The sequence below is a fragment of the Patiria miniata genome, unplaced genomic scaffold, assembly GCF_015706575.1.
Source record: "Patiria miniata isolate m_02_andy unplaced genomic scaffold, ASM1570657v1 HiC_scaffold_27, whole genome shotgun sequence".
Classification (NCBI taxonomy): domain Eukaryota; kingdom Metazoa; phylum Echinodermata; class Asteroidea; order Valvatida; family Asterinidae; genus Patiria; species Patiria miniata.
The window spans coordinates 3,444,174-3,471,102 of NW_024037066.1; the positions used below are offsets into that span (position 1 = coordinate 3,444,174).

General features: G+C 39.3%; 1 protein-coding gene across 1 annotated transcript; it reads left to right on the forward strand.

The window, feature by feature from the left end:
• Positions 1-785: 785 nt before the first annotated feature.
• On the forward strand, positions 786-25,721 carry LOC119734634. Its single transcript, XM_038208180.1, has 2 exons — positions 786-959; positions 24,862-25,721. Exons 1-2 carry the CDS (start codon positions 956-958, stop codon positions 25,200-25,202), a joined length of 345 nt encoding a protein of 114 aa, XP_038064108.1. The 5' UTR covers positions 786-955; the 3' UTR covers positions 25,203-25,721.
• Positions 25,722-26,929: the final 1,208 nt, after the last annotated feature.

The window sequence follows — 26,929 nt, forward strand, 5'->3', positions numbered from 1 at the left end:
GCTGGTGCGAGCGAAGTTCAGCCATGAAGATAAAAAAAAAGAGCGCCACCATTTGGTGATACCGCATACGGATTGATATTGTTCCACCACTGAAATTCGCTCGTAGCCATCAGTGTCATAGCCGCCCCGCCCTGCAAACAGGACGCTGGGACAGGCTGATAAATTCACGCTCTGATTGGATACATTTTGCGTGACATGTGACCTGACTACGGCCACGACCCTGCTTGAAAAGAGTTATATAATGTAGGAAAATCTGTAAAACTTATCTGTTTTGTAAATTTTCAATTCCCGTCACTTGCTCAGGGTCCGTTTCGAATTCACTAAGGGTGAAATTGCAGTTGGTGGGTTTTGTTTGGGGGGGGGAGGGGAAGGGGAGGGGGGGGGGGGAGTGCGCAGCCCATAAAGTTGGTTACAGACTTACGTTCTTGCAAGTGAAATACATTTCCCAAATACAACGATCCTTAATTAGAAATTGTACGTGTATATGTGGATCTACCTCGAGCCATAATCATTTCAAAAATAAATTTACAAACATCGGGATTTATTTTAATCAGAACAAAACTTAAGTTCACGGAAAGCGAGCCGCAGCAAGGTTTTTTTTATGTAAATGACATTGAAAATGTTTTCTCAAAGTTTGCCGCAAAAACATGAAGACAATGGAATTTTATTGATCATTGATTCATGGTGCTATTGTACGGTCAAACCAGGCCGAGTCATGAACCTGGGCCACGGTACTTAGCCAACAGATCCACCCACAGAGACCGTACTGGTCGTGTTCATTCAACCGTACAGGCCTACTGTACCGGGATGTATCAACAGATAGGTTTAGTGTGCAGACGCGTCGCCATTACCTAACTTCACCCGTATGTCAATTCACGGATTTTGATCTGTTTTGGGAGGAGTAACATCATCAGAACCGAGTCCTATTCGACAAGTGAGAACCCAGACTTTCAGCATGGGTAAGTGACCATGAATTTTGAGGTTTATTTCTTGAGGGGTAAAAGTTTCAGGGATGTTGGAGATAGCTTTCTAACTGTTGGTTTGGTTTGTGTACGGACTCCGTTATACGGCGTTGTGCATTGACGCTTTTATGACACTGAACGTCACGTACTGCAAGCAAACAGAATGAACATGTCTGTTCTGGTATGCTATTGCGCATCTTTGTAAATGCACAAAGGTATTTTGTCATAACCTCCATGATTAATGTACCGGGCTTTACGCTCGGAACACATTGTATTATAACTGAAAGTGATTCGGCGTATCCTGAATCAGAGTTTCCACTATCAGTATCACAGGGTGAGTCAAAAACAAGGAAACCCAAATGTCAGGACCGTTTTGTTTATGAAGTTCTGCTTATAGCACTTTCAAAATCAAGGATATGAAAGCCCAATTTATAAACTTACTTTTAGCACAAGAATCATTCAAATCACTCACGTACTTTTTAAGTTTGAAACCAAACACCGTTTTAAAGTTCTGTCCACGGATCACAAAAAAATAGGTACTGAATGTTCTCGGCAAAACGAAAACAAATCACATAGGGATATGTATGTGAATGGTTTTCGTTTTGTGAGATTTCAGACACAGTCACGACAACCTCATTAGAAGTTGGATAATGAGAAATTCAACCTTTCTTCTCGTTCAGTCAACCTTGCATTTTACAAAGAATCTTTATAGGCCTACGTGTTGAAGTTACATACGATCATATGCTTTGTGTGCACATGTTTCATTCGAAGCAACAAAATTTATGAGGTTTCATCTCAGGGGACACTGGGGAAAAAAAACAGAGAAAGGTATGTATAACTTTTGGTTCTCGTCTTTCGTGAACCACCTTCAATGATTGCCTTCTTCCGAACGATATCATTTCGGACGGAATCATTGCTGGTTTGTTTTAGTCCTATCTCAATTTGAGCAGGGATTTTCTCGTTGAATCGTTAGGTACATTTCGCTCTCCGACTCAACATTTTACAGCATAACTTTTACAATCCTAGAACACCTAAACGGTACTTACTCGGGAAGAAATCAATTAAAAATACCGTTTATGTAAACAAGTCATAAAGTGTTTCTGGTAAGTGTTTCAGGAAAATGCTTCTGTAAGTGCTTATGGTGATTCACTTGTAAAAGCTTGAAAGTGTATTCATTGTAGGGAATAAGTAGTTCAACTTATTTTAGAATTTTTTTACAAGAATATCTTAAAACGTTCGCATTCGTGGCTCGATCTTCGTTGGGCGCCGGTGTTATGTAAGGAACGAGTCAAGAATGGGAATGTCTCATCCTGCGTTTGGAATAATCAATAACAACAGAGAAGAATCGATTTTAAGAAAACGGTGAGATCTCAATACAAACACACCATGGGGTGGTACCGTGACCTCGTTCAATCGATCTCTTATAAGTAGACTTTGAAAAAAAAATTAACGAAGACGATTTTTAGTTTAATAGGATCCGACATGTTGACTTGAAATCACTTTTCAAATTTTTAGAGTAGTCTGTCTGCATGTACAAATGGCAACGGTCTAATCTGTTGATTCCTTTCTCTCTATAGTAACCCTCGTCTCAAAGAGGGTCCGATCTTTCTTCAAGAAGGTTATAATCCTACTCAGATATGCAATGATAAAGCAAATCCAGTCCTTTATGGTTGTGTATGCTACCATGATTAAGGGGCAATGAGTTGGGGGTGGCATATACGAGGTATGTGTCCTCCTTATTTTGTGCCTCCGATCAAAATTTGAAGACGGTAAGAAAAGAGAGTTTTTGAGAAGAAAAAAACTCTGAGTGCCCCATCAGAAACGAGGCCACTGAGTGCCGCGCCCCTACCCCTGCACATTGGACACTGCAGGAAAACTCGAATGTGTCCATGACAATAACTCCGACTATGCACTCCCTCCCTTAGTTAAAACAAAAAAACTCAACTTGTTTTTGAACACGAAATAAGTTGATAATCGGTTTTGCATTTAAAACTCTTATCTCCCTCCGTAGGTCTGTATTATTAACGTGTACCGTATACCCGGAGTGTATTCCATTGTGAGATTAACCCACTATATCCTCGCTGTTTATTTGTATCAATATTTCGCTGTCCACGAGTTCCAAATTCCTATCCCACCTGCGCGTATAAAAGTCTTCATTTTTGGGGGTTGAATGGCCAAAAAACTAGATTTTTTTGCGATGCAAATGACTGGCTTTTCACAAAAGCTCTTTTATAGAACGACACGGTACGGCACAGATTTTTTTGATTCAGACGAACAACTGAACCTATGTTCTCCAATCGTATTCAGATCAAGGCTGTCTAATAGTTGATTGGAGATTTATTTTGCATACCTGTTATTTGCTTTATATGCATGGCCTTACGGAACAGATAGGGAAAACAATTTATTTCCGTCAACTTTTACAAATGTCAGAACAACTTGTGCAATATGCCCTGCATTGCAAAAATAACCCGAGTGTGCATTTTTCATATTATTGTGTATGGAATTATATTTGCGTCGACTTTCATCAAAACACAGAATTGTGAATCATGGGCTACATTGCTTCGCCACAAAGCACAATATATAAACCAACCGTCAAAAAAGGGTAGTTTTTCGGGGGGTTTGTATCAGTAATACAGCGTTCAGTTCCTATTTACCCCTGTACCTCAACATTATGTTACTACTTTTAAGAAAGCCAGCAAAAATGTCCCTACACTGCCGCAGACTGTCGAAAAGTTTCTGCAGAAATAATGCATGAATTTGCACAGAAACGTGTGTCTAAACATTTATTACAAAACCTTCCTGCGTAAAAATAGGCGATTGATAATAGGTGTATACAATTACAAATTCACCATCTATTTCATTTAATTGTTTCGCTGCTTTATCAGACCCAAGCTAACGGTTTATAGTGGAAGTTCACATGTATCTAATAAACTGTCAAGTTGGTCAATGTGCGAGGACCCGATTGTTTATAACTTCGCTGTTATTATGACATGTCCAAGTTTAGGGATGTCCTTTTGTCTAAATACTCGAGCTGTCACAAAATACACCTGCGATATGGGTGCTATGATCATGAAATGACTAGACTTTTCCCAGTCCCTTTCGCATTGGCAGTTCAAATTTGCATGCCGTAGTTTGACCTCCAAGAGAAATATGTGCATTTTCGGTATAGTCAAGACTGTTCCAACTTGTAAAGTATTGGTTCGTGATAAAACCACATTTAGGTGGAATGATATCGTAATTTACTGCAACTAAAATGGGAGTAACATTCTTGGTTACACATCGAGAATTTATTGCACCTTTTTTTGTGGGGCTGCATACCCGCGGGTAACAGTAGTTCATTTTACTTTTGCGGTCCCTGCAGTTGACCCACATAACTGTCATTTGTCTTGTCATGTATTCGGATTTTCGTCCCAGGTCCCCGCTACCGTTTTACTGTACTTGTTGGTTGTTGTTTAATGCACGTTTTACTCAATTTTGTTTTGTTTTGTTTTTGTGATGGTCGAATAAATAATAATAATAATAATAAATCTAAGAATAATAAAGTATGCAAAATAAGTTAAAGTTAAATGGGTTTTCTTGGTGGCTACATTGTGCCCTTGATGATAAAAAAATAGACAACCCCCCCCCCCCCACAAAAAAAATAAACAAGAACGGTTACAATGGTCGCATACTTTGTCGTCAGTTTCCGTATATCATAAACCCTGCGCAGTAATTTGAACTCCAAATTTGCAACAGTTTCGAGATGTGTTTTCCAAAGGCGTCTGCTTAATTGTTGCGAAAAGGTTAATAATCTTTTCGAAGAATAAATCACCGATGTTGGCCAAAAGAACTGGCCGAGAGTATCCCTGGACTTGGCAAGTTGCCTGTCCCGCCATACGAGGCATTCCCAGCTGTTAAATGCGTTCACTGCAGGGTGTCACTCATGATGATGTTGAAATGCCTGTTCTAAGTCAAGACCCTTGCCTCATTTTGTGCGGAGGAGCATTCCTTGGTTTCGTCACTGCTCTAACGAGCAGAAAGTTCAGACCTTTAACTCATCAAACTTGATCCTCAGTCTCGCCGGAATGATTTAATGAGAATAGATACTGGTATAATATAGGAGTTTGAAATGTGGGTAAATACAAGATTGCATTTTGTACCCAACATCAGAATAAAGTTATTTGGGCCTACGTCAGAAGGCGTGAAAAAAATTGACCGTCGGCGTTTGTTTTGATTGTTGGATCTGTTTGTTTGTTTGTTTGGCTGTCTGGGGTTTTACAATATTGTTCAGGTTCAAGTTCAAGTTCAATCCCTCAAAAATCACTTTCCATAAATGTTAAATAATTTATTTAATGTTGACTTAGATCACCTTAATTTCCAAGACCTGCCAAATTTTTGGCTGCAAGAAAATTGTCTGTCTAGCAGTTGATGGAATTGCGCAGAGGACCTTGCTTCCCTTACCCCTGGGCCCTTTTTGCTAGGAACCTTCCTCAATCCTCCAAACTCCTCCAAAATGTTGCACTTACATGTATGTTTAAACTGCATCAGGCCTTCAAAATCCTCCAACAGCCCTGCCACTCAGAATGCATTCAGCCTCAATCCTCCAAAATCCTCTTCTTCAAGCACCATCCATCCTCAATCCTCCATCCACCAAAATCAACCAATACTGAATGGCCATGTGCCCTCAATCCTCCGCAATCCTCCGCAATCCTCCAAACTTGTATGTTGCATTCATCCTCAATCCTCCAAAATCCTCCAAAACCGCCCGGAGGTTTATAAGCAAATTCACGCCCCAAGCAAAAAAAAACAGCCGGGAGCCAGTACCGTGGCTGGTAACCCATTATCTCTAAGCAGGAAGTTTCCATGCTAAGTGAATCTGTGTGCTTTGGGTTCCATGAAACTGGGTACTTATACTGAAAGGTAAATTCTTAGATAAGCCCCCTTAAGCCAAAGTGGCATTTAACTTAAAGAGCAAGCTAACTAAAACTTAAAAGGATTGCATGCAAGGAGATCGATCCTAACATTACATAGACAAACACACCGGTATAAAACCCAAAATAGCTGTACAAGTACAATGTACATGAAGTATGTGAACACAAATTCGTCTTTAATTAAAATCTGTAGAAGAAGGGATCTTGCGTTCTTGCCACACGACGGGCATTATCCTGTGTCAACAAGGTTTGTCGGTGTGTCGTCTTTGCTGAGGATTTAGTGACACAGGCCGGTTTTCCGGTCTACGAAAGTGATATTTAGGGAGTCAACATTGAGTGAATGGAGTCAAATTGGTCTCGTGTGACCACATGCCATTGTAGGCCTAAGGCTTATCGTGATGTTTGATGTGTTAAATCTAGGAATGTGTTTTATTGAAATTTGAAAAGGAATCATCGCGATCATATAGAAGGGGTTATTTGTATACATTTTTGGATGTGATAAGTTTATGGCAAACTTGTACAACTGAGTCACAGTAATGTCAGAGATATTTGATCAGGTTCGAATTCTTATAACCACCGTGTCTCTTGTCTCCATTAGCATTTCAATATGCCTTCCCGATTGCTTACATATCGATATATGATATAATAATATAGCTTTTCCCTGCCAATTCCCTAAAATGTTTATTCACTTCTGAAAATCGGTCATTCATTTTCGTCTGAATTTGAGGATCGCTCTGAACACGCGTTTCATTTTCTCTACCAGAGCATTCGATTCCAATTCATTGAGCAGCACCTTTTATTTATGTCCATTGAGATTTGTTTACAAGACTTCTTTTTCGCTTTTAGATGGCGATTTCACTTTCAGTTTAATGCCATCGGCACCAGATACAATTAGGGGTTTCTTTCTCATTAACCGTCAATCAAATTAGCTGTACCTGAAATCAATTTAGAAAAGGTATGCTTGCATAAATGAATGCACATGCAGGCACCATGGCCGTCTGTTTCTCAAATCGGAATGCACGGGCAATGAATACGATTGAACTTTCGTCAGATTGAAATGAGATTAAAGACATGCATGCATTCAAACTCGGACGAAACTGAATGACCGATTTTCAGAAGTGAATGAACATTTCAGGAAATTGGCCGGGAAAACCTATAATATAATATAATAATAAACTGGTGATTTATATTGCGCTTTTAGCAAGATCAAAGCGCTTTATAGAAAAGAAACATTCAAGAGGAACTAGTGGTATAAGAGATGGGTTTTGAGAAGCTTCTTGAGAATGTGGATAGATTGGGAGTCTCTGGTGTGTGATGTGATCTTGTTCCATTCTTTAAGACCTGCGATGGAGAATGCTTTGTCTCCTGTACTCTTGGTGGTGATAGTTGTCCGTGAGCGGGATTTATCAGATGAAGACCTGATATCGCAAGATTTGTGTAGTTTCTGCAAACATTAATTCTCAAGGGATTTTTTTTTTCATTCGTAGCCCTTTTGGCTTTTTGTGCGTGACGATGGCTACATTTCGATCATTTTAAACGAAATGGAGGAACTCAGACAACATAATTCCGAGCTTTTATTTCGAAACAAGCAGACCATGTCGCGTGCCGTAAAGTATCTCAATAGGCTGAACAATCGTGCATTAATAACATGAACTACACGTTGGAAACCTTAGTGTGTCTTGTGAAAAGATAAGTGTATTAAAAAAAAATCAAGGTTTGTTTATAGGTAGGGGTGGGCTGACGTCATCCGATGAAAACATCTATTCATTGGCACACCAGTTTTCATCGGTTGCTATGTGTTACCATTCAGCACTCCAGACTCAAGAACCATTGAGTTTCAAGAACATGTGGGAGCTAGATGAGCCAATGTAAAAAAAAAAATCCCGGATGTCCCTGCCCGCCTTTAAGGAATACTACGGATGTCCTTGTGTCTTTTCGTCAAGATGTTGGAGGTCATTCAAGGGCAGACTTTTTTTTATGCAAACACGGAGCTGGCAAAAGCTGAACTGTATTCTTCACATTGTACGGTAATCTCATTGCGGCGGAAAAAGAAAATTGGACTGAAATAGGAATTGAACCATTATGAGATCCTGAATTAAGCGTTCCCCTGCTCTAACCACAGAGCTATATGCAGCCCAGATCTGGTGATCTATTGTTTCATGTAGTGTGATAAAAAAAAAACGATTAAATCGCATAATTCTTGCATATTGACGAAATTTTATCATGTTGTTCCCAGGCTATACAGTTGATGAGCCTATACCGAATCTAACGAACAGTGCTTAACGACAATGTAATTATTTTTTATGGTACCCACGGGCTGAACATCGCTGCATAAAAACGTTAACTTTAATACTGAATAATACTCATCGTATGATTACAACATCAGTATCAAAAAACAGTTAACTTGATAATAGGCCTAATTAACATATGTCTCTCGGAAGCGAAATAAACGTTATTCAAACGCAGTACCTGAATTCTTGTAATCTGCTTCAGTATTTTTTCTGTCTAGTCACTGCTCACTGGAATTAAAAAGAAAAATGATAGACACGTATCACCAAGCTAAGGGGGGGGGGGGGGGAGGCACCCGGCAAGCAACTAGCCCCCCCCCCCCCCCCCGTCCCCAAAAACTGTACTGAGCGTAAAAAAATATCTACAAGTGTGGTCTTTTTTCTTGTGGTGTGCACTATAGCCGGTATTACTATACCTCTTACATATTCATGATCGAGAGCCGAACTCTCACTGGTCAATTCACCATCACATGCCAGATATTATTTTTGCTGTTTACCAACCTCGCGCGCGAGGATTCACGCACAGGGTAAATACGCATGCGTAGTAGACTGTCGCACGAGTTACCCGTGCGACAGTCTACTACGCATGCGCTTTACAAACCAATCGTGGAACTGTCGCACGGGTGTAGTACGCACGCGCGAACCGTCGCCCAAACGAGCTACACACGAAGAGATGGTTGCACGATGCCGAACTGGAGAAAAATTATGGAAAATATTAAAGATGTAGAAAGTTGTCCACAAACAACTGTATTTACAAATGTGCTTACTGTATTGCAAACGAACTGAACTAGTGTAGTTGATTAAAAATATTCTTTTGGTGAACTGGACAACTTTCTCCGAAGATTTTGTTTTAGGTGCATACTGCAACGAAAAAAAATCGGCAGCAGAATATGTATGGGGTAAAGTAAAAGCAAATATAACATGGTTTATTTCGGGTGGAAAGTCGATATTGTACTCTGGGAACACGGCACAAACTATTCTCAAACGTACCAACTTTTAAATTGTTCTTTTTATACAGCAAAGTAGTTCCATTTATACACGTCACGTTTTTGTCCAACAAACACCATTCAGTATAATTTGCTGTAGTGTTAGAGCAGTACAATGCTGTCCTGTGTGTGCAGCCATTGCAGCGCGAATTGTGGGGAGAGACGTTTGCAAAAGTGTTATGTAGTTCACTGTACACACAATAGCTGAATGCAGATACTCTGAGCTTGAACTCTGAATAACCTTTATCATTATATATAACAAACCAAATTCACATTTCTTTTTCAAACAAATCAGTGGTTTATTACACGTACTAATTACATGCCAAACAATTTAAGCGACCTTTGTTTTTGTTTTATAACTTCAAAGTGAAATTCCTATGGGTCACTTTGGACGGTTATCTTTTCGCGCCATTAATTTTAAAAGAGTCAGGTGACGACATGTCTTACAATGGCATATTTGCAACAACGAAAATAGAGTCTAAATTTGTCTCAGTTAAATTGCGTCATTTTGTCTTTTTATCCCAATACACCGATTGCATTCAGAGCAGCCATCTTTGAGGGTGTGGTTTGTTATGTTAATTTATGTTAATGAATTTATGTTAATGAAAATGCAAAAAGGTATTTTGCATGTTGCGTATCCCTGTTGAACAAAAACACACGCTTAATGGCTGACGTGCAAAGGGCCCACGTAATGTAATTATTTAATGCAATCCTTGAAAATGCACCTTTGTGTCCTATATAACCTCATTTTCAATTTACATGTTGCCATTTTTCGAGGCATCTTGGTGCCTTTTTTATGCTAATGCGAATTTCCATATTCATGTGCAATAATTGATGTCATTTCAGGCAGAAACCTCAATACAGCTATTTCAGCACCAAAATTTGTTAGAATTTTGGATATGTTGCTGTCGTGACTTTTCTTTTCTTTTCTTTTTGGTGATTATTTCAGCTATTTCAGCACCAATTTTTTTCAGAATTTTGGATATGTTGCTGTCGTAACTTTTCTTTGTCTTTGGTGATTCGTTGTTTCGGTGCATGACAGTAAGCCAATGAGTAAAGTTTTCTCGCAAAATTTTCAATTTTCACAGTATGAACAGAAAGTGACCCTTCCCGAAGTGACATCACAGCGACAACGCCCTCATTTGTCAGGAAAAGCATTGGCCATTTTAAATATTGAAAAAAGTGCACTTTTCGATAAAATTAACCAAAAGGCATGTCAAATAGTTATATGCATGTAAGGGGAGTCGACAGTTGCACCAAATATGTTCCCAAGTAAGATTCATGTCATGGGCCCTTACAAGTATACATAAACAGGTTCATATAGAAACGATCAAACTGTTGGATGAATCTATTATAAAAGGTGGAAAATACGCGTCACTCTCTTGTTTAATTAATGTTGTGTTCCCTTGTTGGACTTGTTAGGAGCACATTCCTCCTCATACATGAACATGTAGGCCTATGACGTCATCTATTGTTCCCTTGGCTTCATGAATGAACACGCCGACAGATCGATAACCAATCGATAACCAATCGATAACCCAATCGATACATCCGCCACCGTGGAGATATTACGAAGTGTTTCCGTCGTTTTCGTGATCCAGCGCGCGTAGGGAAACAAACAGAGACATTAAATTAATTCTAGCGGGGAGTGAGTAAAGGAGTTGAGTGTATGCAAAAATTATTTACCGGAATAATTGTGACTGATGGAGAGGAAATAATTTTCGTGTATACTCGTTTCATAATTGGTATATTTAATATGTGTCCTGTCATTAAAGCGTTTTTTTTTATTTGACAGTGGATACAATAATGACACAGGAATTAGAAACTGCATGTACAGGGTGAGTAAAAAAAGAGGAAACCCAAATGGCGCCCCCCCCCCCCCCCCCCCGTTCTGCATGTAGCGCGTCAAGATCTAGGATGTAAAACCCCAATTAATAAACTTTATTTTAGTAAAAGAATCATTCATCTCTCCCATGTACTTTTGAAGTTAAAGGACTTTTAAACACAATCACAGTTTTATAATTTTGTCCACGGATCACAATAAAGATAAGTGCTATTTTAGCAAAACGAAAATAATTCACATATAAAAAAAGAAAACGCACCAGAACACTCTCATAACCATGATATAACTGTCACTTACAGCCTTTCTTTAAACACCTTGTGCTTCAAATGATAAAACAACATGCTTTATAATGTCAAGAGTTTATAGTCTTGCCCTGCCTTCTACTTGGCTATATACCCAGGAGACTTATAAGATTATTCTGATACCGTTTTCAACTTTTCATATTGCGGCATGATTTCATTTTACTGAAGTATCACGTACCTTAATCTATGGACACAATTTTAAAACTGTTTGTGTTCAAAATCCAATAACTCAAAAAGTGCATGAGTGGTTTGAATGATTCTTGTACTAAAAGAAAGCTTATGAATTGGGCTTTCACATCCTAGATTTGGAAAGTGCTACATGCAGAACTTCTTTACAAAATAGGGGACGCCATTTTGGGTTTCCATTTTTTTAGTCACCCTATATTGGATTCGAGTCATATGCATTATTTGTCGTTATACAAAGCGCAAAAAACCTTGTTCAGATGATGTTTACAGAATGTGCTGAACCGTATTGAATGCAGCAACGGTAAAATGTTCTCTGAATCCGATAAAATCTAGCAGTAATATAGCATGATTTCACTGATCAAGATGAACATTATTCAACAGAGATTAACTGCTGTTTGATCTGTAAAGATTCAGCAAGGTTCGTATTATGTTAATTCGCGTGCGATTTTGTGCTCTAATTTATCAAAAAACAAAAACAGACATTTATCAAAAAACGTCACCACAGCTACCAAAGTCCGGCACTTGAACTCGTGAAGATCACGTGACAGCACCATATGGCCAGCTGTAGCCATCAACTCGCCAGAATTTGGGAAATGCAATAAAAACCTGTCAGATTCGGACGTCAAAATGCACTTTATACCTCGCTTGCCGGGTGGCAATTGTTTACATCAGACATGAAACGGTTAATGGTTTCCGTTAATTGTGGTTGTATTGAAGTAAACAGTGCGACAAGTGGCAATATATATGATGTGACATTGTTACAGCTGGCGTAGTGTAATGAACCAATGATTGTGTATAACTTCGTGAGAAATACAAATCTGTTTTTCCAGCTTATATATTTCAGTTCACGTTATCTTGGTTCGTGACAAATGTACATATTCGTGATGGGATGTAATCCAAGTTCATTTTTTTGTGTCAGTTTATTTAAATAGTCAAATTTGATACTTTTGCATACTGATGTTAACTGAGGGTGATTATGCCATGGCTCTACTATTTTGATTTTGTTTGTTTTGTTTGCTTTTTTTGGATAGGTTTGTGGGTTGTTTGTTGGTTTTTGCTTTTGTTTTGTTTCGTTTTGGGTTCTTTTGGCTGCCGCTGATATCTCCGTTTTTGCTGTAGATGCTGACGTTGATCATTGCTGTTTCTGTTGTTGCTGTGGTTATTGCTACAGTTGTTGCTGTTGCTATCAACTTATATACTGTCACTGACATCCTCGACAGTGCTTTTGAAACAAAATACATTTCAAATGAATTTTAATTTTTATTCAATCGATGTTGTCACACCTTTCGATTTTGTCAAATGTCCAAGTATCTATGAAACTGCGAAATGCAGGTGCCTACAAATATAGATCCCTGCACGCTTGACCTGATTGGTATTAATTAATTTGTCCAGTTAATTAGTGGAGTGTCCACCGTGTTGGCCAGGTCAATATTGCACCTGGTGTTCTCTATTGCACCTGGTCGCAATATAATGTAATAATATGATATGATATGATATGATATGATATGATATGATATGATAATTTATTGTCCACAATAACCATGCGGAAATCCACCAGCATTGCAGTTTAAAGCATAGAGACAGAACATACAGATACTGCAATCCAGTTTGTCAAATTGTGCCACATTACAGTGAAAAAGCAATTCTTAGGCAGAGTGGTGGCAATTGGTAGGTAAATACCCTTGTTTCAATGATCCATTGTGTGACTTGTTTTTAAAATGTATTAATAGCCTAAGGAATTGGTTCTTGCCTGTCCAGTGGATCGTTTTGGCCCTTAGCCTAAAATCTGACCTCGTTGTGACGAGTTCAATTGCAATATATGAAGCCTTGTTGACCTTTGCTATTTTAATTAATGGAATTTTTTCATGTCCATTTGTGATTGCCTTTGCCCGTTTTGTTCCTCAAGCATAAATTGTGTAGTTCCTTTCACCACGTGCACGGGAACGTTTCGGTGTATGATCGAGTATTTTCAAGAGTAGTGCACAGAGAGAGACTGTACGGGTTAAAAGGCGCCCTCTATAGCCTGTCCCAAAAAAATGCTGCAAGCAGAATTGGGCTCTGTGTCTTTGGAATATTAAAAAAATGTTTCATCATGCTTATATAATGTTAAACGCTGGGATATTCAGCTTTCAAATGTTATTTGTTTTTATCAATTTTGCTTTTGCCAAACCAGAGATATGGTCCGTTGAACACAAACACTCAAAAATCAAATTTTCTGCCCGTTTCTGCTTGCAGCATTTTTTGGGGGGGACAGGTTGTATTTTGACGGAAAACCACGAAACATTTTTTTTTTTTTTACCATGAATATTGAATTACCGGGAAGTTTGATCACAATTTTTTTTTTTTAAGTTAAAGACCGTTTTGAATTGTTTCATTTAGGTAACGGACAAGACTTAAATGGGCTCATAGTGCGAATTCCAATATATATCAGCCATCGCAGGATGCTTTCGATCGTCACATAATTTCTTGTTATCAGTGAACATCATGAATGACACACGAACATTAATGTACAAGATATTATCTGCCGCCCTCACCCGCTCACAAAAAATACTTTCATGCGTTTCATTATCGCAGAGAGGGCGCTCTGTAACAAGCCGCAAGATTACTATCGCGGTTGAAGTGTGTACGGTCCAGGTTCAAGGTCTATTGTGTTTCAAGTTTAACAGTCTATTAATAAAATAGATGGGGCTACTCGTGTTCTGAGTGTATTTTTGCTGGACGGTTGGTATGATTTGAGAAAATTCCATTCCTTACCGCAACAACTGTATAAATGTGTTTGTAGAAACAATCCACAAACATTGTTTTAACTACTAAGCTTTACATTTCTATTGCCGTAAAAAGTAAGCATTGAGGTCGAATATCTTATTGGAAATAAAATCCTACTCTCCAATTGAATCCAAAAGCCATCTTTTTTTGAAGAGCACAAACTTTGACCGAAAACTGTGGGTTTATGTTATTATTTTTCAGACGCAGACAAAGTAAATTTCTGAAGAGTTGGAAAACGGACTCCTCACTGATATTAAACTGAACTAATGAATATTGGTGATTATATTTTCCCACTGCGAATAAATTAACGTCCGTTCAGCGTCATAATTCATTACATAAAGCCATCGCGGTGCAACATTCACGGGGTAAAAACGCATCCCACATCTGAGCAGAAAATGTCACCTCGGTTTCCTCCGAGACCCGCATCCCCGACACGAAGCCAACATCCTCAAGACACCTGAGATGTCTCAAGGCAACGCGAGAGAGCCTCTCGCATGACATGAGAAGAGACTACTTTAATTACTGCCTCGTTCCGCTTGAGTAACTCCCAGCTAATTAAGCGGACCATGCACAAAGCACACTAAGGTGTCTTCCCTATAATCTTCGCATATCCATGAAGACCTTGATAAATGCTTACTTTTGCTAAGATGATTTTGGGATTAATTTTGGACGGCAGCACTTACCGAGGAGAGACCTTTTGAATAAAATTCCAAAGTATTAAAGGTGTGATTTTCAGCGCAGCTCTTGTACGGTTGGTGTCTTATACTCGCTCATTCATATATAATCCTTTTTTTATCACGGAAGAACTGAATTGTAAAACACGATACACAAAAATAACATTCTTTAAAGCTTTTTAAACCCTTTCACGGTAATTATGTACGGTTGGGGTCTTATACTCGCTAATTATATACAACCATTTTTTTTTTTATCACGGAAGAGATGAATTGTAAAACACGACACACAAAATTAACATTCTTTAAAGCTTTTAAAACCTTTTCACAGTAATTATGTAAAAAAAAAAAACATTACTGTCTCCACTGACTGTCTCCACTTACTTCAAAATTGAACCTTTGGTAAAAATGTGGATTACAGAACAAATTGCAGGATCAGCTGTAGCTTTCAGGAAACCGGGGGGGGGGGAGTGCGGGGGCTTAACCCCGGGAATATTTTGAAATGTACGATGCTTTTTCCTGCATTCTAAGGCAATTTGAAAATAAAGTTAGGAACTTTAACTTCCATTTATTATTTTGGCCCTATTTTACTACTTTTATAACATTGGTCAGCAGCTGAACGGGGGGGGGGGGGGGCGACCCCCTCCCCCTAGATCCGCTACTGTGACCTGTGACCTGTGACCTGTGTGACCAAAAAATGGTTTCGCATAGTACTTGCTGGGGTTTCTTTAATACAACGTACATGTAAATCGGAATTGCCATCGGTGAGTTTTAAGTGTTGTATTATTATTCCAATTACCAGAAATGTTTATAGTATTTTACTGTTACTCTCATTTAGAAATGTTCATTTCGTCTCTTTCCCGCGTTTTTTCCTCTTTTACTCCCACGGCACTACAGCATCCTTTGCTGACATCCATCCTAACCATATACATTTAATGCCATGAAAGAAATGCGCCCTCAAGGAAATAACTCAGCCTATCACATCTCGTAAATTCTCACAATAATGACAACTTTGTGATCGATTCTCGCAATCATCCCGTCAAAGAACGACCCTTTAAATTTTTCCTCTTTTCCTGTTACTAATGCCATTCAGAACGTGTTAGGTATCGAGTCGAGTCTCTACATAGTCTGGCTCCGGCGGTGAATCATCCTGACTAACGGGGTTTACGAAACACAGGCTTTGTTTCTGGTTCGTCTTTGTCTCTAGCCCAAGATTCATACGAATCCTGCTAGGTTTGATACCTAGTGAAAATATCCCAACCGATGGCCGTGTATGACAGGATTTTGGTGTCTCTATAGCAGAGTCGGTCCAGACAGGGGAGTAAAATCACGACGCTGGAGCCCGAAGCCAAAGACGGAGACCAAGCCCAGATTTCGTCAATCTTCCTTAAGGTTCAGCTGGCTTGTACATCGAGACACCAGCTTGCGCTCATGCACCGAACTATATCAATAATGCATGAACATTTAATACTTGGGCAAGGGAGAGGCCCCTCAACCTCTTTCACTTTCGCTTTTAGTTTTTGATGATATGACGAAAAGCAGTCCTCTGAATGTTCCGTTTCCGGTATCCAACACAAATGATGGATATCACAAAAGGTCGGACGTAGTTTCGATAACAATCTTGGCAGATCAAACGGTGTCAGGACTCGTGCAGTGATGATTTGGTGTCTCTATAGTTTGAAACTTGAGTATGAAGACATCTCCTTATTCCCAGCATAATTCTAATCCTTTAAACCTTAACTGGTTTCAAATTCTACCCGTCCAATCGTTTAAGTTATTCTAACCAGAAACCTCATCTTGCATTGCAGATTGTGTATACCTCAATTAAATACACAGTGCAATCTCATCCGTCGTGGGACAGTCTACAATGCTTTAAGTTTCTAGTCAACTTTGACCTTTCACGAATCAACCAATCAAAAGCTTAAGAAAATTACTGTGCATATTTTGATGACCATTCTTGTTTTAAGCATTCTTCCATCCACAAAATGAACTCGTTAGTAAATAAGCAACATTTACACATAATGTTGAAGAACAAACTTGCGTGAGGTGATGTGACGACATCAATAATAAGAGCGCCCCCTTTTGTTTGCAGTGTTCCAATTAGCCCACTTTAAATTGCCGCAAGCATTCTTGAGCTCGGCTCCTGATTAAAGGGAAAATTACAAGAAAAGACATAGAAACAGCTCGTGTATAGTGCCATGTCGGTTAATTCCATCAATGTGTTTGAGATTTGATTCCCGGCTCGTAATTGACACACATATATGCTCATGATTTATTCATGAAATGCCACCTCCAGCCGGCGATGATGATTAATTCATGAAGGAATTTGATTTGCATAATCGATGTAGTAATGTTTGATGTTTTCAGAATGCCTGTCGTATAAAGCTGGCGGCATAGGCTGTAGGGGTCTGGATTCGAAAGATGTCTGAACGTTGACTTTTATTTATTTTTTTTTGCCCTCAATTACATCATGTGTAACAGACTTTTATTTAAACTCGGTGTTTTGATAAAATATTGGAAGATGCAATGATTATATTAATTATCGTGTAATACATTTTTGCTGCATTTTGGTTTCACCAAGACGGTTTGTTCGAATTCTGACAAGATTATTCTGGTTGCATGAAATAAATTTTCATTTTTCATCATGATTATTTTTCGGGGGGGGGGGGTAGGTTGGGTGGGGAAGGGATAGAGGAAGAGGTCAATGCGAGTGACCGGAATCCCTGACAGATCCTCCCTGAGCTGAATAAGATGGGGTCGACTCCCCGTATTTTCTTGCTTCGATCTACTGAGCTGAGTTTTCTCCTCAAAATGTGATTACTCGTTCTACACATTTTTTTCTACAAGCCTTGCGTGATTCATGAGGAAAAAATCCAAATATAAATCAACAAAAAAACCCCAATTTCCGTGAGCAATTTCTTTTGGATCAGCTTGTCCTTGAATTCGGTAGTCTAGCCTCAGCGAACGTGCCGTATACACGCTCCCTGTGCCCCATTGATCGATCGACACACCACGCTTATGCATACAAAACACGGTAGATAATGCGCCCTGACAAATCAACTAATACAATCAAGTAGACAGATTCAGACATGTTGGCATGGTGGATGCGTCATACTCATCTGTGGAGAACTGTCTTACTGACGTTTTTCCCTCCTTGCCTCCCCCTTCAAATTCTCTCCCGGTCCCGCCCATCTCTTACCTTCCCGGAGTAACTTAATCATAAACATTACTCTATAATCTTCGACTCTTTGTATTGTTGTTCCAAATAAACGATATCAGAATCTTGACAGTTTGAAACGCCATTGTCCATTTACCATTAATAATTATCATGTCATGTTCTCAATAAATCTTCCCTCCCTTTTATATTCCCCGCCCCCTCTCTAGACCTTACCCCTTCGTTGACGTCGATATCAAATTATTTGAAGACATTAAAGAGTTTTATGGGGGGGAGGGAGTAATAACCATTGAGCTTAATTAATGCGTTGTAATATGCATGTTTACCCTTCTCCACATGGGCGTCGCGAGGGGGGGGGCAAGGGGGGGCACTTGCCCCCCCCTGGAAAAGCAAAAAAAAAAAAAAAAAAAAGGGAAGGAAGAAAAAAAAGAAAAAAAAGAAAAGAAAAAGAGGCGCGAAGACAAAGTGGTGTAAATTAAATGAGTTGGGGGGGGGGGGCAAAATGTCCCTGCCCCCCTCTAAAACTGATAAATCGAGAATGTGTTGAGAAATACAAGCATTTTTTGGTAAAAAAAATTTTTTGCCCCCCTCTAGAAAAAATCCTGGCGACGCCCATGCTTCTCCACAAATATTAGTTTACTCGTGGAGATTTTTTTAAATATAGTTTGCATAATAAGACAACTTGCTTTGCTTATTCAGTCTTGACTTGGGGAGGCTGCATTTCCACAACACTTAAGACGCCTTAATAAACCGGGCACATGGCCGGCCCCGCCCTGTGCAATATTCACTCTGTTCCTCCAAAATGTATGATGCTTTTGATTGTGTCTCGCCTTGACATGCCTATTACTCCACTAATGTATTACCTTTCTGTCTTATTGTACAGCAAATCTCATCCCAATAAAATGTAGTGTTTAAGGAAACTTTAGAAATGCTTTAATTTAAATTAGGGTCAAAGGTTAGGGTTGAAAGGTCGTATGAATGGTAAACAGTGACTGAAAGATGTAACCGAGACAGCCAATGTCGGTACTCGGTACCCTTTTTTCTATCCCAGATGCATCATGTATTTTTCATCCGTAGGTATTTATCGTTGCCGAATTCCAAATGTAGAGCCAAGTTTGCCATGAATAAATCATGTCCCACCGCTGCATATGGCCTGATAATTCCTCATCAACATCCAACGCAGCCAGTCAGAAAAAGAAAAAGGAAAGAAAAAAATTCTTGACGCCGCCTGTCCCGCTGCCGATATCTTGAAGATGTTACGTAGCACCGGCAGAGACTCTTCAGCGAAACTGGCGTATCCGGCCATGGGGTAATTATTCCAAAAAGCCCCGTCTAATTATTCATGCCGCGCGCACACCTTTGCCCGGCCGGCCATAATCGATATTCCTTCCTACTAAAAAAAACCGGGCGTGTACATTCTGGTTTCTCTTGGGGAAAAAATCTGGGTGGAATGTTTGGGGAAAGGTCGGACGATTGAGGTCTGGCTAGTCGGGAATGGGTGGGTGGATATGGAGAGGAAACCCTGATGATTTCAAAGGCTTAATATTCCCACTGTCGCACTTCAAAATGTGTTGGATAATTCTGTATGAAAATGTGTACTTAAATGTATATAGATATAGCCTTGTCAATATTTCTGATGGGTCCAAATCATAATTTAGATTTTTTTTCCCAACAATCATTAATTTGTTCAAGTCATTATATTTTAAATTGATTAACATCATGTTGTAGTAATATCTCTCCAACCCCCACCCCATTGGGCAACATTTGCTGGGGCTTTAGCTTAAATATTCTAGATTTAAAATTATAAGTTTCCCAGTGACTGCCATATTTGTAACTCTAAATTTGAATTTATAGCATCAAAGCAAATTCAACGCATTTTTATAAAACTCTCCTTTTTGTAAAATATAGCATGTCGTATACGTTCTTACATTTCACAGCTCCTCCCATTTTAATGTCAGTCCTGTTCCGCATATCTCTGGCAGTAAATCCCCCTTTATTTATCGCTCAGCGAGCTCAAACTAAACCAGAACATAAACAACTCCAATAAAACACAGCTACATGTAAACGTCTTGGTCATCCGTCCTAGTTTTCACGAGTTCGTATCCCCCCTCTCTATGCCCCCGTCCTACTCTGAGAGCCCACGACGGTCGTCTTAACACGACATAATATATTGCTTCAAGATCCATCAACCCCTATGTAATTATCTTCCTGGAGGTAGGAGGATGCAAGAAGCTAGCCAAGGTGTTAGAGGTGATGATATCGTATCTTCTCCGCGGTGTCACGAGGCACCGCAATTCTAGATGAAAATGTGTTTATACAGCACTTGAAGCTTTGAATAAATTCCTTCGTCGTGTTAGAGGCGTGACGTCAACAGTTGTCGCAAATTAAATTCAACTTAACGTCGACTACAGCTGTAAACTCCAAGAGTGTATCTGTCTTCCTTTCTTGGAATGAATTCTGTTGTCTTTCCCCACTTTATTAAATAAAAAGAGTTAGTGTCAAAAGTTAGAATTTGAGTCTGTTAAATGAAAAAAAAAGTTCCCCAAAATAGAATGCATTACCCCAAAAAAATCGTCTTAAAAGAACAATGCCAATCTATTTTCAATTTTCCGATCAAAATTTATGAAAAATGAAAGAAGAGCCATGTTTATTCATTTTTATATTTAGCTGGTTATACCCCGACCTTTAACCTCAACCGACTCACGGATTGCGATTCTTTTTTGTAATAAATATATTCATAAAACCACATTCTTAAGTCTGAAAAAAACTATGTCAACTGTACTGATAGTAGGCTATGTCTACTGTCTATGTACTGTCATTATGAAAACTTCAGCCTGAAATTGAAATCTTAAACCTGGTTTTCCTGCATAATAAGAATGTATAAATACACCTGACCTCATTGAACTCCTCCCGACACCTTCTCAAGTTATTCCGAGCAATCCCAGGACCCCTGTTTCCGGCCAGGGTCTCTCTTGGCCTCAAGAGAACATCTTTAATCGGCCTACATGAGTGAATGTATAATGTTGCCCAATCCAACATGTACTGGCGTGGCACGCATGGCCAAGGCAATGTAGGGAGATTACATGAATGTGATATGTTACCATTAATTAAACACGAGATTAACGATAGCCGACACCTTAAGCATGGGCGTCGCCAGGATTTTTCTAGAGGGGGGCAAAATTTTTTTTGGCCAAAAATGCTTGTATTTCTCAACACATTCTCGATTTATCAGTTTTAGAGGGGGGCAGGGACATTTTGCCCCCCCCCCCCCCAACTCATTAAATTTACACCACTTTGTCTTCGCGCCTCTTTTTTTTTTTTCTTTTCTTTTTTTTCTTCCTTTTTTTTTTTTTTTTTTTTTTTTGCTTTTCCAGGGGGGGGGGGCAAGTGCCCCCCTTGCCCCCCCCCCCTCGCGACGCCCATGACCTTAAGCTGAAATTCAGTGCTTGTTTTGTTTACATTTTTGTTTTATTCGCTGCGGGATAACAACACCATGTTATCATCATCATGTCTCTTCGTTAGTTCGTTAGTTAGTTAGTTAGTAACAAACGTTGACATTGTCTATTGCTCCTACATATTTATTTTTTACCGATTTCAACCAAACTTTGTCAATCAATCAATATCGTCAGCAAACAAGATTTGTTTACAAAACAAAATTGTCCTTATGTTATTAAGATGGGCTGAGTCTACTTCAAGTTCTAAATTTTGAAGGGGAAAAAATGGAAGTCTTTATTCACGAATTCATAAAAGCATCGACAAATAGCAAAATACTGCTTACCACATTTCCTCCGTTTTTAACTATAAACAATTATATGTGGACTTTGAAATGAAAAAAAAAAACACTTGCTTTTCATAATAATGTCCAAAGAAAATCCAAATTGTCGACAAAATACATCTATCGTTTAAAAATGGCACAAGTGTAAGAGAAACAGCTCACTTTTTTCAATATTCGAATAAAAGATACCAGGGAAATGTTCGTAATTATTGGCGATACTTGTCTTGAGATCTGTTCATCTTCAAGTATGTTTTCTCTCACAACAGGTGTATGTAAAATCCACTTGTAATTAAATCTACCTCGGCTGCATGGTATTGATCCTATCTGTATTCGCTCTCTGCACATAGCTACGCTGTGTTACCCTCCGTCGAAGGTTGTGAATAATGTGACAAATTTCATCCCTCCCCTGCTCACAAAATGTTGTCTCTAAAAATAAGACAGTCACGAAAAAGTAATCAAGATATTAGTTTTCGATTGCTGTGCGTTCAGACTCAGCATTGACGTTCAGACTCCTCACGTGCAATGATCCACGCGCCTCACGCTATACAAACGCACCAATCAAATGCATAGGTTTATCCCTCGTGACCTTATACCATTCCCCTCTGCGCATGCGGGATTGTACTCAAGTCAACATGAGTGAAGTCCGAACACCCAGTCGTAGCCTCTTCTCGTGCGCCGTTTTTACCGCTCCGATAGAACAAACCAAGCGAACTCCTTAGATCTCGTGCCTTAAGTCATAGCAGGGTTGGCAACTTTTGTTATTTATAAAAATAAATCAGACTTTTTTTATTTAAATCATAATTTGTAATTTTTTTAACTTTCAAATATTGATTTGTCTCAAAATTTGTCTAAATCTTCCAATGCACCCTTACCCCCATAAACAAGGAGTTTGCGGGTTCCTTTAATACCCATCATCCAGAAAACTCAATTCAGTATTCGGAAATTTTCAAACAAAAATTCCCAATTTACATTGATAACTGCCTTTGAAAAAATTGTATTGAATCAGTGATTTAAAAAAAACCAGTCAATTGATTTCATCCACACGAAGTCAACCTCATTTGTACATAAATGTTGAAGTCAATCTTAAGTGCATGGCTTGATTGGTACGGTCGAGATACGTTGTGTGTAGATATGAATGAAAAAATGTTAGGTGTGGTACATGATATACCAAAAACTACGAGTACAGTTCTCCTTGGGCATGTGTATTTCATAAAAATGCTTCTAATTTAAGAACGACAGCACTGATCTTGTGAAACTTAAAGAAAGAATGTTTGATTGTTGGTCCTTCATACAAGGTGGAGAAATTATATGATGAAATCAGGCATTACACCTTTAAAGGTATTACATAAATCTAAATCTAAATTTTTATGGAGAAAAGTTGGGAATGAGACTATCAATCGGAACTTTCAATATACCTTTAGATGGTTTATGTAAGCCCACGCCAGCAAAGTTGATTTATATTATTACTGATGGAAGCAAAAGTGAGTGTTCTGACTGAACAATTCATTGATATTCTACAAGAACTTAAAATTCAAACTTCGAAGAAAAACATTTACATGTAGACTCAGATCTTGACTTTAATCAAAGCAATGATTTTTGGGTAATTATGCAAAACCTACATGTAAGTTGAGTCGATGCTGATGAAGTAGGGGTGTTTTAATGTGTTAACAACAACTTACACTTTGAAATTAGGTAAGTTGAATCAGTTGATTTAACGGATTAAAATGACCCTCAATTTATTTTGCCAAAAAATGAAATTTTAACAAAAAAAGTGATTTAAATAAGTTATTTATTTAAAAAAAAAAAATCATTTGATTTAAAACGCGATTTAAATCAGCGATTTAAATCAACGTGATTTATATCGGTCAACCCTGCTTGTAAGATTAACGTTGCATAGAAGCTTGTAATGTTCTCCCCAATTGGAGTGCTGCGTTGTGCACTAGCCTCATTTCCCCCAATTTTATTTTGTTATTTCCTTGAGGTGAATTCATTGAACACAGAACTGGTCAACCCTGAGGGTCTATCAGCATAATTGTCATAAATAGTACAGATATAAAGATAACCAAATAGTGCTGGAGAATCGTAGCGTGAAGCGGCCGCAGACGATGCCCTCCGTGGGCCTCTGCACTACAATCTACGGCGTCGGTAGCTGTCGACAGACACGGTGAACCCTGGGGTGATTTACGGAGGGGTTGATGTTGACTGAGTTATTATACACGCCGTGCAGGTTATAAGGCCAAGATGCATAATAATATGCCGGAGCCGTAAATTGATGTCATTTTAGGCGGGAAGGCGTGCAAGTATGAAAGGTGTCAAGGTGCACGCGTTCGAAGCAGAACATTGGCGAGTGCCGTGTGGCTGCGTTAATAGCGGTTTTACGTTCGTTTAATGTTTTGGACGTTAGTTGACCGTTTGTTGCACGTTCGTTGAGTGTTCGTTAAACACTTAGGTATAGACATTGCATCATTGGCAGTTATAATACAAATGTGTAGAGAGAAAACAAACAACCCACTTTAATTACTTCTTCACTTAATTCTGCTATTTAGTTTTCTAACTCAAGGCATGAATCTAAAACGTTCTGTGGCGTTTATCGGAAGGAACGGCAATTATGTTAACCGTTCCACAATAACGTTTGGTCACGTTCGTACCTTGTTCACAAAAGTCATCATCCATGATAGTGGTGATGGGTAACTCGGGTCCAATTTGTGGGAGATTGGGGCCCTATTTTCTGGAAGGGGGCACATAGTGCAATTTTAACATCTCGGTTTTCTTTCAAAACACTCATAGTCAGGAGAACAAGGGGAGAGCCTCGAGTGTGTGGGGGGGGGGGGGCTACCTCCATGCCTTCTCCCCTACTTGCACCACTGATGTACGAAAGAGGCTAAGTGATCCATAATGTGAAACACCTGACCAAGTTTAAAATTGTAAACCTGTTGCGACTGGTAACATTTGATCAAATTAATGATTTCCCCTCCCTTTTTTGCCCGCCATTTTTAGCGGTGTCTGGAGCCGCGGGTGCGAGGGCCGCCATGTTACACGTGCCCCGCAATCGACGACGCAGCAGCACCGCCAGCTACGCCGACTCGTCCGGCCATGGCACCCCACGCACGCCCTCTATTGCCCCCGCCGAAGGTCTGGAGTACGACAATCGGAACGGTCGGCCGCCAGACCTGGAAGGTGAAGGGAACGAGAAGATATCTGATATCTATATGAGTCGGAGGTACGGTGCAGAGGTCAATGCCAAGGATACATTGATTGCTGTGGAACAGTGGAAGCGAAACCAAACAGATAGCGACAAGTTATCCAAGGCACAGAAGAAGCGAAGGGAATATGAGTAAGTACCGACAACTCTTTTGTTAACTTTCCATCTGACGAAAACTTAAGTGCACAACTCGAAACGCTGAGGGGATCCATGATTCAATAGCCCTGACCCCTGTGACATTATGACGTCACGCTTTGTTTACATGTGGGCTTTCTCAGTTACGGGAACCAGGTTGGAGACGAGCCACCAAATTCTGATAGAATGCATATACACAAAACTTAAAATTATCAAAAAAGGAGCAACATGTTTGTGTCTTGTACGTTTCTACGGTTGCTGGGCACAAAAGTTTTTCCTTGGTGTTACCGTTTCGAGAAAAACATGAGATATTAGAGACGTTGCATTTTTGTTTTATTGGACTTGACTTTAGGTAAATTTCTATCAAGGACGCCAACAGTGTATGCTTTAAACTTTCTTCCAACTACTTTACAGCAGGTCAGATGATAAATGTTTATCTATAAAAAAGTTCTCAAATGTGTTCCCGTAAGCCGTCTGTTATTTTCATAGAACGATGCAGTGATTTCGAATGCTGTGTGAAAAGGTAAATGATCGAACAACTTCATAATAAGGAGCATTCATTTTTGGAACAAGTTTGATGCATTTATTTACAAAGTCTCAATTTTGCATCAGGATGGCGTAAGTTTTATCAAACCAGGAATTACCCATACAGGGCTGCGTTTCGGTTGCACGAACGTTCGTTGAGCGTTCGTCAACGGTGTTCGGCAAAGCGGATTCGATTTGGGCAACTAAACCGTTGTCAAAATGGCGGCGTCCAGTGACACTGTGTGGCTAGCAGCCTTCCAAACTCTCGAAGAAATAGTATCGAGTGAATGTGAAGTTTCACCAGAGATTTATGGGATCATCGGGGACTTTGTTGATAGCTGACTTTATCTTACGCGATGAATCTCTTCAGCAACATCTTCTGTTGTTCGCCTTATGTTGCCAACGTTCGTCAACGTTGATGGCGCACAAAATGTTCCACTTGTTATTGTTGGCAAACGTTCGCAACGTTCGCAAGAGTGGAATAGTAGATATTCTTTAACGTGATGTGCCATGGTAGCCTATCCCGAGATTTAATTTTAAAAAAGCTGAACCAGAGAAAAGGTATAGATAAGTTCTCACCCATATGTAAAGTTTATCAAAACTCTATAAAGGAGCCCGAAATGTGGTAGATTTACTTTGTGCATGAACCCAAATCATAATATGATATCCCCGTCTTGGGTATTAAATAATTAGATTTAAAATTTGTTGCCAAAAAAAGGAGAAAATATGTTATAATCTTCTAGTGGTGTGTCATCCAAGCTCGTACTAATGTAAGAATACTCACAGCGGTACATACCGGTACCTAAGATCATTATTTTGCTTTGTGTGCGTATTCCCGTTTGAAACAACACAATAATGCTCAAAATCTGAAGAAGGGTACATGCATGAGAACTAACTTGTTAAAGTTTCAGCTCAGTAGCTAATATACATTTTGAGAGACAACAATTTTGCACAATTTTTTAGGTCTCGTGACAGGATTCCGTTCCTAATGCACGTAAAAAGAAAAAAATGGGTATAGGCCTACCCGCGGGTATACTTCTTAAACCACCTTCAATGATGATTTGTTTTCTACCGAATTCTACCAAAATTGAAACATTCCAGGCGGAATAATTTCACAGGGTGTGTTTTACTAGTCCTATCGTCACTTTGAGCGAGGATTTTCTTGTTAAATCGGTCGGTACGTTCCTTGGTACGTGCATTGCA